The following is a 15,513-nucleotide window of genomic DNA, read 5'->3' on the forward strand; positions in this document are numbered from 1 at the left end:
GACTCATCTGACTGCTGCGGAGGCTTCGAGCTTGATCCACAGATTCGGAAAAGAAATGTCTGTTATCGGTTTATAACTCACGGTACGTCCTAAATAATCTCCCCACACACTGTCTGACATCTTAGTGTGTTTCACAAATCTATGTTCACTCCGTATGCTGAAGCTTGTCACGAGTTTGACCGCTATCTGACTACAACTAGCTAAAACTTTCTCTTTTTTCCTCTAATAGTTAACACTGCGCAGAAACACAAGTAGTTACAAAGTTTACGTTCATGCGGATAATTTTTTAACTACGTGTCTCTATTTCTTTCTCTTCTTCTTCTGTCTGTGTGTTTTTTGTGTTTCCTCAAAGCCCTGAAAGCTTAAAATGTAGGATTATTGAACGGAGTCCGGTTAATGTTCCGCTTTCTGCTGTTTATAATAATAAGGGTGTTTCTGAAAGTATAAATCTTGTGGATTTTGTTGTTTTCAACCGTGTTACATTATACTTTTAATTTCACATATTGACTTTATTTGTTCAGCTATCTTTTATAGTTTCTGTGATATTTTCCACATAATTATTTCCACTATTTTCCTGTTTAAGATAAGGTAATGGAGGAAAAAGGTCTTAAAAAGAGGAAGTTGACAATATTCAGTGTTGGTCATATAAGGAAATCGTTTTTTATTGTTTTTAATTTGTTTTGTTTCAATTTAAAAAGTCTGGTTTATTGGTCTGTCAATATAATGGCTTCAATGGATCAATTATTTAGTTTAAATGTAATTATCATTATTTATTTCTGATAGTTTGTTGCACCAATTTATTTCCAAATTATTGATTGAATTTAAGAAGAAGAAAAAAATCATCATTCTAGTTGAATCAACTATATTGATAACTGATCAGATTAATTTGCATGGACTTACTTTCTCATGTCCTTTTAGTCACATTTTAGGGCCCATTTAAACACAAATGACACAAAAATACAATTTGCGAAGAAGTGTCCAATGATGCCGAAGTTTGCCTGACAAATTCAGGAGACAATAAATATTATTTGTAATTGTGATTTATTTTTGTGTGTTTGTTAAAAGCTGTGCAATCTTTGAAATGCATGATTTTTTACATTGAGGCTGGTTGGTTCTTCAAATCCTAAACAAATGATACATTTTGTGTCTAATATTTTATTACCAGTTACACCGGCTCAATCCCAGTTGTTTGTAACGACTTGATTGCTTTTCCTCGTGAGTTCGTTTTTCAATATTTTCAGGTTTTTGTGCCACATTTTAAAGTTTTTTTGATATTGTTGTGTAAACATTGTTTATTTATCATCGTGTTGTATTCATTAAATACAGAATCACTCAGAGTTTTAATTTTATTTGTTACATACATGTATGTATGTGTTTTTGTGTTAGTGTGTGTATTACTATGGGTGTGGGTTTGTTTGTACATGTGTCTGTCTATTTGTGTGTACGTGTTTTTGTATGTATTTATATTTGTGTGTCACTGTATGATCCCTTAGTGTAAAAACGTGTTTTTTAAATGGACCTTTGTGTGGGTTTATTTGTACGAGTGTGTCTATATTTGTGTGTATCTGTTTTATGTATATATATATATATTTGTGTGTCACTGTAAGATCCTTCAGTGTAAAAACTTGTGTTTTTTAAATGGACTCTGGTGGAGGGCTCTCCATTCACCTCATATGTGGATATTTACATTTTTGTACAAATACATACACACACACGCACACACATCATGTGATATCCAAGCACGACAACGTGACAAAGTACACAACTGGAGCTTCCTAAGTGCACGCACGTGTGTGTATATTTATATAAAACGTGTGTATTTATATAACAAATGTGTATTTATGCAATAGTTGACATTCCTGAGCTTTTTGAGTTTCACTTAAAAATAACGACAAAATAAGGAAGCTGCTGGAAACCAGTTCAGACGTGTCGGGAATCTCCTTTTCTCACTGCTGTGTTCCAAAAAAACAGACAAACATGTCAGTGAGTGAGTCACTGTGTGTGTGTGTATAACCTATGATTAAAATGGGGTCACAGCACAGTGAGGCATTAGATTATTAAATATCAGCTGTTAATTGACCTGTGCATTGGTGGTTTGTCCCAGTTTGATGGTAAAAGTTTGTCATTTATAGAGAAGAAAAACAAGCAGGAGGGAGAACAATGTATTAATAAATAAATGTTTATATGAAAATACAGTGATTGCTAATGGTAGACAGCAGAGATGTTTATCTCTTTAAAATTACAATATTTGAATGGAGTCTGGCTAAGTTAATCAGATTTGAAGAATTGTTTAATAACGTGAGTCTATTTTCTGCTATTTATTTGTTAATTTAGATACATTTTTATGAAGTAACTGAAGCGTTTTTTTTGTGGGTGATTTGTAGAATAAATATTTAATCAGATTGTTCTCTTTAGATTAATTATTAATAAATGTGTATGCTTTCAGGATATTTCAGTTTGTTTGGTTTGTCTCAGGATGTTTAATAATGTGATGTTTTTTTAATGGACGCTGACTGAACTTGTATCTAATGTTCCATTTATTTTGGTGATTTCTGTTGTTGAATATCTCAAAAAGTGGCAATCCTGTGCTTTTATTGTGAAGGGTATTTTTTTTGCTATTGATCCTAGTTATTCAGTGTTTTTAAAATGCACATCACTGTGAACCAAAGATGGGCAACTTTTATCAGAGCAGGGCCACAATAATCTGAGCATTGATGCAGGAAAAGAGTTTTTTTTGTGCTTTTTTTGTTGTTTGTTTTGACATTTTTATTTTGGTTTGTGTGTTTTTTGGAGTAATTTTTGTATATCTTTGTTTGCTGTCTTTTTGTTGTCAATTTGTTTTGTGTAATTGATTTTTTTTTCTGGTAATTTTGTATTTTTTGGACTCATTTTTGTGTATTTTTGTTGTGTTTTGTGTGTATACTTGTTTGTCATTTGTATATTCCATTTGGAGAGTTTTTTTGTCATGTGTTTTTGTTGTCCTTTTGTGTATTTCTCTGTCATTTTTTGTAATGTAATTTTCTGTATTTTTGTTGTGCACTTTTGTCCCTTTGTATATTTCAGTATATTTGTGTTTCTTTGTGTATTCCTGAAGTCGTCTTGTGTGATTTTTGGAATACTTTTGTGTATTTTTGTTTTGTAATATTTTTCTGTAATTATTTGTTTTTGTTGTTGTTTGTTGTTTTCTTTTGTATGTTTTTATCCTTTTGTATATTTGAGTGTATTTTCTGGAATTTAGTGTGTTTCTGTGTATTTTTTGCAGTTCTCTTTTGTATTTCTACTTTTTTGGGGTCATTTTGTGTATTACTATTATTGTTTTGTGTCATTTCTGAGTCATTTTGTACATGTACTGCTGGGGCTGCACAAAGTTTTCTATGATTGCTGTAATAATATTTATTTTTATTGAATCTATGTGAGAGTTTGTCCCACTGATCTAAAATCATAAAATAGATTTACTGTTTGTCTGCAGAGCGGATGTCACTTCACTGAGAGGGATTATAAACTGAGTGGGATTAAAAAGCAAAGCAGCAGGAGGAGGAACATAGACATTAAAGCATAGTTGCCGTCTCATACTTATATTAAATCAGACATGAAGGAAATAACTAATCACAACGGTTTTGTATGTTTATTTTTTTTGGAGTCATTCCATGTATATTTACTGTTGTTTTTGTTTTTGTATTTTTGAAGAGATTTTGTATATTTTCTGTTATTTGTGTATTTTTGTAGTATTTTTTTTCTATTTTTTTGTCATTTTTGTCATAATTTCTGTTTTTTACGTGTATTTATTATCATTTTGTACATTTTACGTTTTTTATAGTATTTTTTATTGTCATTTTGTATAATTTCTGTTATGTAATTTCTATGTATTTTTGTAGTCACTTTGTGTATTTTGTTGTCGTTTTGTATATTTTCCGTTTTCATGTGTGTTTTTACAGTATTTTCTTTTTCAATTGCCAATTTGTATAATTTCTGTGATATGTATTTTTGTAGTGATGCATGTGTATATTTTTTGTTATTTATGTGTATTATTGTAGTCATTTTGTATATTTTCTGGTTTTTATGTGTATTTTTGTAGTAATCTTGTGTATTTTTGTTGTCCTTTTGTCTATTTTGCTATAATTATGTGAATTTTTTAGCTGTTTTCTGTGCTGTTGGAGACATTTTGTGTGCTTACTTTGGGGGCCGTGCAAAATGAGTCCGAGAGCCGCATGTGGCCCTCAGACCGCCTGTTGCTCATGCCTCGTTTAAAGCCAAAAATCCTCTGATTAAAAGTGATCCAATAAATAATGTTTAACTCATTCACACTTTCTAACAGTCTATAAACACATTTCTATATTTTAGGAAAAAAATTGTAGAGCAAAGATTTCCAGAGTGGAAAAAAATGTTGGACATTATGAAGGAAAAATGTTTTACACATCTTTAAGTTCTCCAACTGCTTCAGCCCTAAAGTTCAGCAACATGTTCCTCTCAGTGAAGAACTAAGAGAGGATGTGAAGCAAGAAGAAACCACTTCCTACCAACGACAGGTTTCACACTGTGACGTTTACTTAAGCAAACATACAGAGATCTGACTCTGTCTCTCTGTGGGCTTCAGGAGGACCTAGGATGTCAGTGGAGGTGGACCTTCTGCTGCAGGAGGCCAAAGAAAGCATCGAGGCAGCTCAGAATTACCGCAGCGAGCTGCAGCAGCGCCTGCATGGCCTCAACCAGGCTCGCAAACAGGTACGCCCCCCAAAAAACATCTAAACCAGAGTTAAACAATGATTTCAGCTCCAAAAACTCCAAAAAAAGTTAAACATTAATATAACTCCTTTCGCCATAGTTCTACTTTATTTTAGCTTTAGAAACTAGACCTAACCCTAAGTTTAGCTCACAAATGAGAGTTAAACCTGAGTTTACCTCCATAAACCATATTTAAATCTTACTTTAGCTCCATAAACTAGAGTTAAATCTGAGTTTAGCTCCATAAACCAGAGTTAAATCTGAGTTTAGCTCCATTAACCAGAGTTAAACCCGAGTTTAGCTCCATAAACCAGAGTTAAACAGAGTTAAACCCGAGTTTAGCTCCATAAACCAGAGTTAAACCTGAGTTTAGCTCCATAAACCAGAGTTAAACCTGAGTTTAGCTCCATAAACTAGTCTTTAACATAAATATAGCTCCATTAACCACATTTATACTTTATTTTAGCTTTAGGAATTCAAGCTAACCCTGAGTTAGTGACACACACACACACTCTCTCTCTCACGATGTGTTTACGCTAACTGAGACAATGCTATCACTGCATCATCGTTCTTCTCTCAGAGTCCAAACATTCGGCTGGAAACGAATCCACTGTAATGATGGGTGTAACAGCTGAACTGGTGATCATTATAACTGGTGATGAATCTCAGGAGAAGTGAAGCATTAAATGTTCTCACTCATTCATCTGAATTACTTTGTGATTTGTTAACGTCTGTCCTTTGAATCAGTCACAAGATAACATGATTTCCAGTCAAATTGTAACATCCACGTGTCCGAGGATTGTGCTCTGGATTTTTCTGGTCCAAGGGACACGCATTCACACATTTGAACCATTTCAGGATGTTTCAGTAGTGTGTGCTTTAGATCACGCCATTCTCTCAGCGCGCGCACACACACACACACACACAGGATGTTGTTCGACAAAAACAAAATGAGTGACGTGGATCCTGGTTTGACTTCCCGTATCTTTCCCACTGTGCGTGAAATGGTCCCGACTCTGAGCAGACTTTGTGTCCCAGGTGCGGGGCAGTTCGGGTCAGGCACGCGACGCCCTCCGCAGGCACTTCACGGAGCTGCAGGCGGCGACGGCTCGGCTGCTGACGGAGCGTCTGGACGCGCTGCTGGCCGAGGTGGACGCCATCGAGGCCGACAGCATCAAGCCGCTGGACGACTGTCAGAGCGTGATCGAGCACGGCGTCGGGCAGGCGGACGAGCTGCTGAGAGACGGTGAGACGGATCAGACCTGATGTTCCCAGATGTGTCCTTATAAATCTAACCCTTTATTTATTTTATTTATTTTATTTATTTTATTTATTTTATTTATTTTATTTATTTTATTTTATTTTATTTTATTCATTTATTTATATGATCTGCTTATAATTCATTATTTATTATTTATACATTATTTATTAATTAGATTTTTTTTTTATTAAAGATGAAATGCATCCATAAATATTGTTAACAATAGCAAATCCATTTTTAAACCATGGTTTTGTTCTACAAGTTGCTAAAAAACAATAAACTTTCATAATAATACAAATAATAAAAAGAAAATAATAATGATTAATTTGGATAATTAAAAAATAGAACTGAAGTTAACGCTAAAGCTACAAATTGAGTGGTTAATAAGAATATTAATTAGTGACTTAGTAATGAAAATACATAATTATCAATGTATAAATAAAATGTAATAATGAAATTAGAAAATGAAGACAGAAAAATTATATATTTAAATACTATAAATAAGAAATTTGAATTCAAAACATTTTCAAATAAAAAATGAACAAAAAAAGACTAAAAATATCAACAAATATGTAATTATCAATTTATAAAGAAAAATTAAATGATAAAATTGGAAATTAGGAAATATATTTTATATTTAACTACAATAAATAAGAAATGCAAATTAAACATATTTTCAGTGTTACACTTAAATAAATAAACATAAAAAAACAAGATAAATAAATAAGTTATATAAATGTCTTGTAAACTTCATTCAATGTTGGATTTGAATGAAATGTCTTGTGTGCGTTTTTCCATATGTTTGTTCATTTTTTGTGCGACGGCTGTGATGCTGTGTTTAGGAGAAGCAGCTCTGCGCTGTGGACTGGGAGAGAAGGAGGACAAACTGGGAAGTTTCACCAAGAAAGCTCTGCACATCCAACTGGACAGGTAGGACACACACACACACACACACACACACACACACACACACACACACACACACACACACTAGTCTTAACACTGGGACACGCTCTGTGACATTTAGTGAAACACACTCAGTAAAACTTCAACAAAGAGAAAAAATTAAACCAAAAAATGACCAAATTTGCTCAAAGAAACACGACAACCTGAAGACAAAAATACATAAAACTAGGGCTGCACATTGCCATGAATCTGACGATACGATTCATGATTTGCATGTCACAATACGATATATCCCGATATACAGCGCAATATCAATGATTACAAATTTCACTTTTACAAGTACAAAGTGGTATTAAATACAATTTATTTCATGTTTTTTAAACTTGTCAGAACAAATAACTGGCAACTAACTGTAATTCAAGCACAAATGTAAAAAAACAAGTGGTTTGTTTATCAAACTGTAAAATTACATTTTTCTAAAAAGTTCAACTTTTGCTTGTGCAACAGATTCTGATTCTGTTAAGTTCTTAAATTATTTTAAAAAATAATAAAATAAAAGTAACCACATACATTTCTATAAGTGCCCAGTATGTTTTATGAAAATAAAGTACAATTAACTTAAAAGCTAATACGTATTGAGGGGTGAGGTAGTTTAACAAGGTCTGATGGTGCGTTCACTGACACCTTGTGATCGTTGTTTACGTGTTTTGCAGATGTTAGCACAATTAGATATTTTTTGTTTTTATTTATATAATCAAAAAAATTGATTTTAAAATGTTTTGGATAGAGACAATAATTATTTTCTTACACCCTTAATCTATAAACCATTTGAAATATTTTAGTAAATGTAAGTGAATTTCACAACATCAGCAGAAAAGTTGCAAATCTTTTACTTTGGAGGGCCAAATTTGGACCCCGGTGTCACGGTCTGAGTTCACTGCTACGTACTGAGATATACCCATACTGGGTTACACTTATTTTAAAAAATAAAGTTACATTAGTTTAACTGTTTTTTACTGCAATGTATATTACATGTTTTTTTTGGAAAATAAATTATTTATTTTTGTATGGAGATTTATTACAATAATGTTTTTTCCAACGTGCTTTATTTTTATCCAAACAGAATACAAGTAATAATATTCAAAACTGCATAGAATAAATTATAAAACATATTTTTAATACAAACTCAATACACCTCTCCTGCCTCGTATATTGAGCAGTTGTACATTTTTGTACAAGAAAAGGAGCCATTCGGCACTCGTCAAATAACATTAGCTTTGAAATTATATTTTTATCTCAGCACGTCGTAAGTAGAAAAAAGCTAAGCGGAAGTAGCATAAATTAATTTTCCGGTTGTGCGCATGCTCATAACCGATCTCAGACCGATGTGAACTCAGACCGTGACACCTGTCTTAAAAAAATGGGTTTTCAATTTGGACATTTTTTGGATCGATACGATTATCACGCAGTGAAATATTGCGATATATCGCTGAATCTTCTCACACACTTAATTTATTAACTATTTGAAATCTGACAAGAAAAAGTCATTAAATGTTCACGTGAGTGAATTTTACTTTAGAAAAATTATGTTTTCCACAACATCAGCAAAATAAGTTGCAAATATTTTACTCTGAAAGGACAAATTTGGACCCCAGACTTTAATTAAATGTTTTTTTTTGCTGAAAAATCAGATTTAAAAAAATTGATTTGGAAATTTTTGGGATCAATACGATTATCACGCGGTGAAATATCACCAAATCGATTTTGTTCTTACATCCTTAATAAAACCACATCAAAGATACAAAATACCAACAGCTAACCGCTCCATGGTGATTGCTCTCCGTGTTTTACAGCCTCCCGGAGGTGCCGGCACTGGCGGACGTCCCGAGCGTGTCAGCTCAGCTGGACGATTCCCTGCTGGGTCTGCTGAGAGAGGGCGTGTCCCGCCATGGTTCCGTCTCCTCACGCCCCCCCGTCCAGATCGAAGAGCTGCAGGAGAGGCCGGGCGGAGTCCTGGTGCGCTGGTGCAAGGTCAGGGCCACACTTTGATCACCTGATTGTCTGCAACAATCACAAAGAAGTAGGAAACTGAACCTTCTCCGGTTCACGTTTCAGAAACTTTCTCTCCTCAGGTGGACGAGGACTTTGCGGCGGCGGATTACCGTCTGCAGTACCGGCGCTCCTCCAGCGGGGGGAGCCAGTACGAAGACGCCTACATCGGCCGGGACTGTGAGTTCCTGGTTCTCCACCTGGACCCACACACCGACTTCCTGTTCAGGGTGTGTGCGCGTGGTGAGGGACGCACGGAGTGGAGCCCATGGAGCGTCCCTCAGACGGGATTCACCTCGCTCAACGCACACGGTGGATTCACTGCTAACAGACAGAATTATGTGTTATTAATGTGTCATTAATGTGTTGTTAGTGTGTTTAGTGTGTTATTATTGTGTTGGTAATGTGTTTAATGTATAGTCAATGTGTTAGTATTGTTATTATTTTGTTATTATGTTGTCTATGTGATATTTTGTTATGAATGTGTTAGTGTGTAATTAATGTGTTGTTAATGTTATTTCATTGTTAGTGTGTCATTAGTGTGTTGCTCATGTGTTATTATTGTGTGTGTGTGTGTGTGTATGTCAGAGTGGCGTCCAGGAACAGACGGCTACATCCTGAGTAGCCGCAGGAACATCGCACTGCGCAATGACTCCACCCACACGCGCTGCCCCGTCCTTTACTCCAACGCACCCTCGTACTACTGCGGCCAGACTCTCACCTTCAAGTAAACACACACACACTTTTACAAATTATGCAAATTTAGTTTTTGTGTGTTTAGATGATTTGTTGACATAGTTTTGACATTTCACTACGTTTATGTATTTTTGTTAGTTTCTATTGTATTTATTTGCTAATGCTTTATGTTTGTTTGTTTGTTTGTTGTGTAGGATCACTGCGGTCGGTCTGATGGATCGCCTTGACAGTCTGGGTGTTTGCATCGACGGCGACCAGCAGGGGGCGACACTTCAGAGAGACAGAGCCGTCTGCGTTTCCACCAACGGTACAGTTAGAACGTTTCATTACATTTAACATATTTATTACTCTGAATGGATTTAAATAGAGACGGAGAGATAAATTATATAAAAATAGTATAATGAGACATTATTAACTCTAAAATGGTTTAAAACTGTGTCCCTGCCCTACGTGCACGTCATTATTTAAAATTACCTTATTTTTCAGCATATGAGTTGAGACCTTGTCATTTAAAATTTAGGTTGGGACTTATATTTAGCATGTGAATTGGACCTAATATGTTATATGAAGTGCTCTTGAAAGGCAAATACAGATTAAAATGGACAATAAAAGACTTGACAACAGACGGGAAATACCAAAAACAGACTGAACACATGTAAAGCAGTACAAAAACAGACTAAAAATACCAAGAACCAACTATAAATTGATCAAAAATGCCAAATAACTGACTAAAAATACCAAAAACAGACTGAACACACTTAACTCAGTACAAAAATAGAATAAAAACAGACTAAAATAGACTGAAAATACCAAAAAAAAAGACTGAATACACTTAAAGCGGTACAAAAACAAACTAAAATAAACTTAAGAATCCAAATCAGCACATTGTCACTCAGTCGTGACTTAAACACAGGTGAGACTTAATATTTCCGATGCTACGAGCATTGATGTAAACCGTTTTTTGTCGTTTTCTCTTGATTCAGGCGCCGTGTTCGTTAACGGTAAAGAAATGACCAACCAGCTCCCGGCCGTCACTGTTGGTTCCTCCGTCACCTTCGACATGGAGCTGGTCCATCTGATCCCCCACAACAACCACGACGGCTTCAAGCTGAGGGTAACCATTGGCTCGGGGAACAGAGAGGTGGTGTTTGATTGGCTGCTGGAGCACACGGCGGACTGCCTTTACTTCGGCTGTTCTTTTGTCCACTCGGGCTGGAAGGTTCTGGTGTTTTAAAGGCGACGCACAGTATTCAGAGACCCTCGGGAATGCCAACAAGGTGGAAAACAACCACGACCACGAGCCGTTTACTTCTTTCCCGCTGTTTCCTGAGCCGACAACGGAGAGTTTAGGTGAAAACGTACGACGTGACGTGATTTCCAGGTGTTTGCATCCTTTGAAGAAGTGTTTGTCACATTACTTTTATACAAATCCAAACATGGAGAGTTTCAGATTTTCACTTTCCAAATGTCTCCAATTCCATTTACACCTTTCTGTTTCGTTTGTTTCATTGTCTTTACCATCACAGGTTATAAAACTTCCTGTAATTGTGCGTAAAATAGTAAATTAGTTAACTATTGTCATTATTTTCATATTTATTCACAGCAGAAATGCACTGAAACAAACTGAGCTCACGTGAGATTTAATGTCCTGTCTGAAGATAGAAGTGCTTTTGGGTGTGAGTTCTTCAACAGTACGTGATTTACCCTCTAACTTCAGCCACCAGAGCGTGTCAGTGCACTGTTTAAAGGGATCCTCCACTTTTTTTACAAGTTTGGCCTAAAACCTTTGAAATGTACTTATTAGTAGATCTATGCCTAACAAAATATATTATTATGCACCTTATTTGTTTTATTAACTTTTAAAAATTGAACCATTTTAGAGCCTGTGTTCTGCCATCTTGAAATCACGTGATTGATGATGTCACAGAGCCCCACTAACTGTAAACATCTCTTTGTTTTTTATTGGGGTGAAGCATTCAGTCTGATTATTAGATCATTTAGCAGCTTTTTCAATCAAAATGACAACTTGTGCTGCTTTTGGTTGCTCTAAAAACCAGGAAAAGTTAAAGATGCAGAGAAGAAGAGTAATTACAGACTGTTTTTAACCTCTTTCGGTAAACATTGCCATCTTTAACTTTTCCTGGTTTTTAAAAACAACCGAAAGCAGCACAAGTTGTCATTTTCATGAAAAAAGCTACTAAATGATCTAAAAATCTGTTATAATAATAATAATCTAATAATCAGGCTGAACGTTTCACTCCAATAGAAAACAATGGGATGTTTACAGGCAGTGGGGCCGTGTGACATCATCAATCACATGATTTTAAGATGGAGGAACACAGGCTCTAAAATGTAAAAAAGTATACATTTTTAAAAGTTAATCAAATTAATATGGTGCATAATAATGTGTTTTGTTAGACATAGATCTTCTAATTGGTACATTCCAAAGGTTGTAGGCCAAATTTGTAAAAAACAGTGGAGGATCCCTTTAAGGGGGTGGTAAAGGTCTCTTAGGAGAGCTCTTCTTCTCTGCTTCATTGTCAGAGTTGGAACTGTCGCCCCCTGAATATTGAATAATAACAATATTTCCGTTTCAGGAAGTGAAATTAGTATTTTCCATCAGTTTTCCGGGATTATTGAAAATCTGAGGCTCTTTTTAAAATCAATAGTGGAGGTCGGCTCAGTTCGTCTCTCACTTCTGATGCAAATAAATTTCTCTGTGGTTAACGTACACGACGCCGTTCAGCGTAACGCAACTCTGTGACAGTAAATCGGACCTCAAACCATATCCACAGCACGCCATTGTTGCTTTAGGATTAACAATGTTACATTTAAAGCCATACCGTCGCTTTGTGCGCGAGCGGCAAAAACCCGGTTTAGCTTTTTGTTTATTGTCCAATGTCGCAAAATGGTGAAATTATTTAAAATGGTTTAAAATGATGGAAATTATTCCAGTCGCTGTTTTCACGTTTTATGCAATACGATCTTATTCTTAAAGTATCGCTGTGTTTTTTTGAGTTGTTTGATACTTTTTTTTGTGTCGTTCTGTTATGTTCACCTTTGTTTTCTTACATAACGAGCTTTAGATGGATTTTTTTTCCAATTGTCGGTGAGGTTTAATGTTGGAATTAATGCAAATGGTGCTTTAAAGTTTCAGGAATGAGTCGAAAGTCACTTTCGTTACATTTAAAACGATACGATCGTGTTGTGCATAACTCACGTATGTCAGCACAATCTTTTCTAGATGTTTTTTGATCATTAAAATGTGTTTCAAATTGTTGAATATTCCAAATAGTGAAGGTAGAGCATTGTTTGTTCATTTCGGTGTGATTGCGACCGTGCATCAGCATTTTTTTTTTTTAAAACATAACAATCATTTAAAGTTGTGCCAACTTCTGGAACTAAAGTTTCAGTCACACGTTGCACTTACGTTGTTTATGTTTTAAATTCTGGAATGTTTCGAATAAAGTGTTGCCTCGGTTACTTTTGGTGTGATTGCGATCGTGCATCAGTACGACTCTTTCAGCAGTTTTTGATATTTTTAACGCACCGAGATGTTGAAATTCTAGCGAGTTATTGTGAATTCTGGAATGTTCCAATTGATACTTGAAATATTTTATGTAACAGTTGTTGCGATACAAAAAGATTCCAAAAATGTAACCAAACAACATGACTTCAAAAACACACAAAATGACTCCTAAAGAGCACACAAAACCAAAACAGAAATACACAAAATGACTCCCATGACACGCAAGGCTACAAATATACAGAAAAATACACAAAATGAGCAAAAAATATATACAAAGTGATAACAAAAACACACCAAATGACTCCCAAAAGCACATAAAACCACAACAGAAATACACAAAATGACTCCCATAACACACAAGACGACAAATATACACAAAATGAAAAATTAATATACAAAGAAGATGGGTATATAGATAGTTTTATTGTTATCATACATACACATCATACAAGAATGAAAGTGACGACAAACTGACTACACAAGATTACAAATATACACAAAAACCAAACAAAATGAGCAAAAAAATATACAGTGACAACAAAAACACACTCCTGAAAGCACACAAAAACACACAAAATGACTCCCATAACACAAGACTACAAATATTCACAAAAAACAAAGAAAATTAGCAAAAAATATACAGTGACAACAAAAACACACTAAATAATTCCAAAAAGATGCAAAATTACAGCAAAATGACTCTCAGAAGTACACAAAACCACAACAAAAATTCACGAAATGACTCCCATAACACACAAGACTACAAATATTCACAAATAAGAAAAAAATGTACTAAATGACTCCAAAATAAATTTGGCTCCATCATAGGTCGGCTTTTCAAAAACAAAACAGTAGATGGAACAGCGCTGATAATTATAAAAAACAACCCGTTTGTATCGTTTTAAACGTGATGTAAAGAACGAAAGTCGATAACATGTGCCGCTCAAATGTAAAACATTACTTTTGAATTATTCTTGTCCTTATCTGTGAGTTCTGGATCAACTCCGGACGTTTTTCCTTTGATGTCTCTGATATCAAAGGAGTTGTAATGTGCTTCTTATGTCCCGTCCTTTCAGCTGGTGTGTTTGTCTGTGCGTGTGTTTTTTTCTATCTTCTTTTTTCCACATATTTTTACATTTGTGATTCTGAAAATCACTTTAAATGGAAGTGTGGGAGTGTCTGTGTTTTTCACCTCATACTAAAAACGTCAGTAATTTGTTTTATTAAAGGTTTGACTTCATTTCACAGATTTGTTTTAATGCTGTGATTTTACAAACAGCTGTTGTGTTTTCAGAGGATTTCTTTACAGGGACTCGGAAGGTTTCCGACTTGTTTTGCCATGATGTTTAGTGTGAATTTCTATGTTTTACTCAGAAATAACAACTGGGGACACGTTTATTTTTTTTTAATTGGAAATCAACTCAAACATCGGCCGATGTTTGTGTTATTTTTGAAGAGCTGAAGTCGTTTTATGGTACAAATATCCTCAAACCAACATGTTGATGTTGAGCAAGTCCCTTAACCCCGAACTGCTCCCCAGGCGCCGCAAAATGGCTGCCCACTGCTCCTCAGGGATGGGTTAAATGCAGAGGACAAATCCATTAATGTACTAACATTACATGGCCAATTAAAGGCGAAAGCCCCGATTTAATCTTTAAACTAACTGTTAACCTGACACATTGACACCTGCTGGTGTGATTCTGTATTGCAATAAAGTTCACTGCTCACGTTCTTCTTTTTGTATTTTGTTTTATTAACCTCACTTTGTTTTCAATTAAGTCCAACGGGGAAAAAATACACAAAATTACACCAAAAAATAACACAAAACAACACATTCATTTTTGTAGAATTCAAAGATTCCCAGAGGAGGAAAAGTTCTTTTATTTTCCCTTACCTGAAAAAATGCCACAACATGTATCACAACACACACAATGACTCCTAAAACACACAAAAAGACGACAAAAATAACAAGAAAATTAGGGTGTTTGGAGTGAATATAAAACATTTTATAAAAACTGTTTGAAAGTAAAAAAAAATTGTAGAAAACGATCATGTTGTCCGTGTTTAATCGTTTGTATAAAATCGTATCGTTGATGTTCGTCACATTCTGTTCTGCAGGCGGCAAAACGTGTCCCTCAAGCCCCGCCCACTTACTCATTCATAAAACACGACTGGCTAACGTTCTGTCCAATGATGGTCCGGCATTTGACTGACTAGCGCGCTGATTGGGTAATGGCGTCCGAAGGCGGGATCTTTCAACGGGATGAGCGGAAAAGCCGCAACCGGAGATTGGTCAATTTATTCAAGGTGACAAAGGAAATAAAGAGTAGAGCAGGAGGAAGCTTCAAAA

At 35.2% G+C, this 15,513-nt stretch overlaps 1 protein-coding gene across 1 annotated transcript; it reads left to right on the plus strand.

Moving 5' to 3' along the window:
- Window positions 1-11,489, plus strand: crlf3 (cytokine receptor-like factor 3). The gene is made up of 9 exons (XM_028455261.1): window positions 1-82; window positions 4,595-4,722; window positions 5,761-5,968; window positions 6,826-6,913; window positions 8,743-8,920; window positions 9,022-9,250; window positions 9,527-9,665; window positions 9,829-9,941; window positions 10,618-11,489. The coding sequence occupies exons 2-9, from the start codon at window positions 4,606-4,608 to the stop codon at window positions 10,866-10,868; spliced, it is 1,323 nt and encodes a 440-aa protein (XP_028311062.1). The 5' UTR covers window positions 1-82; window positions 4,595-4,605; the 3' UTR covers window positions 10,869-11,489.
- Window positions 11,490-15,513: the final 4,024 nt, after the last annotated feature.

This window comes from Gouania willdenowi, chromosome 8 (assembly GCF_900634775.1).
Source record: "Gouania willdenowi chromosome 8, fGouWil2.1, whole genome shotgun sequence".
NCBI classification, from domain to species: Eukaryota; Metazoa; Chordata; class Actinopteri; order Blenniiformes; family Gobiesocidae; genus Gouania; species Gouania willdenowi.

Excerpts from the sequence above, each read along its gene's own strand:
- crlf3 (XM_028455261.1), top strand. The coding sequence starts at position 4,606 with ATGTCAGTGGAGGTGGACCTTCTGCTGCAGGAGGCCAAAGAAAGCATC. Across the intron at positions 8,921-9,021 it reads TCCTGGTGCGCTGGTGCAAG|GTGGACGAGGACTTTGCGGC; the intron begins GTCAGGGCCACA and ends TTCTCTCCTCAG. Across the intron at positions 9,251-9,526 it reads CACCTCGCTCAACGCACACG|AGTGGCGTCCAGGAACAGAC; the intron begins GTGGATTCACTG and ends TGTGTATGTCAG.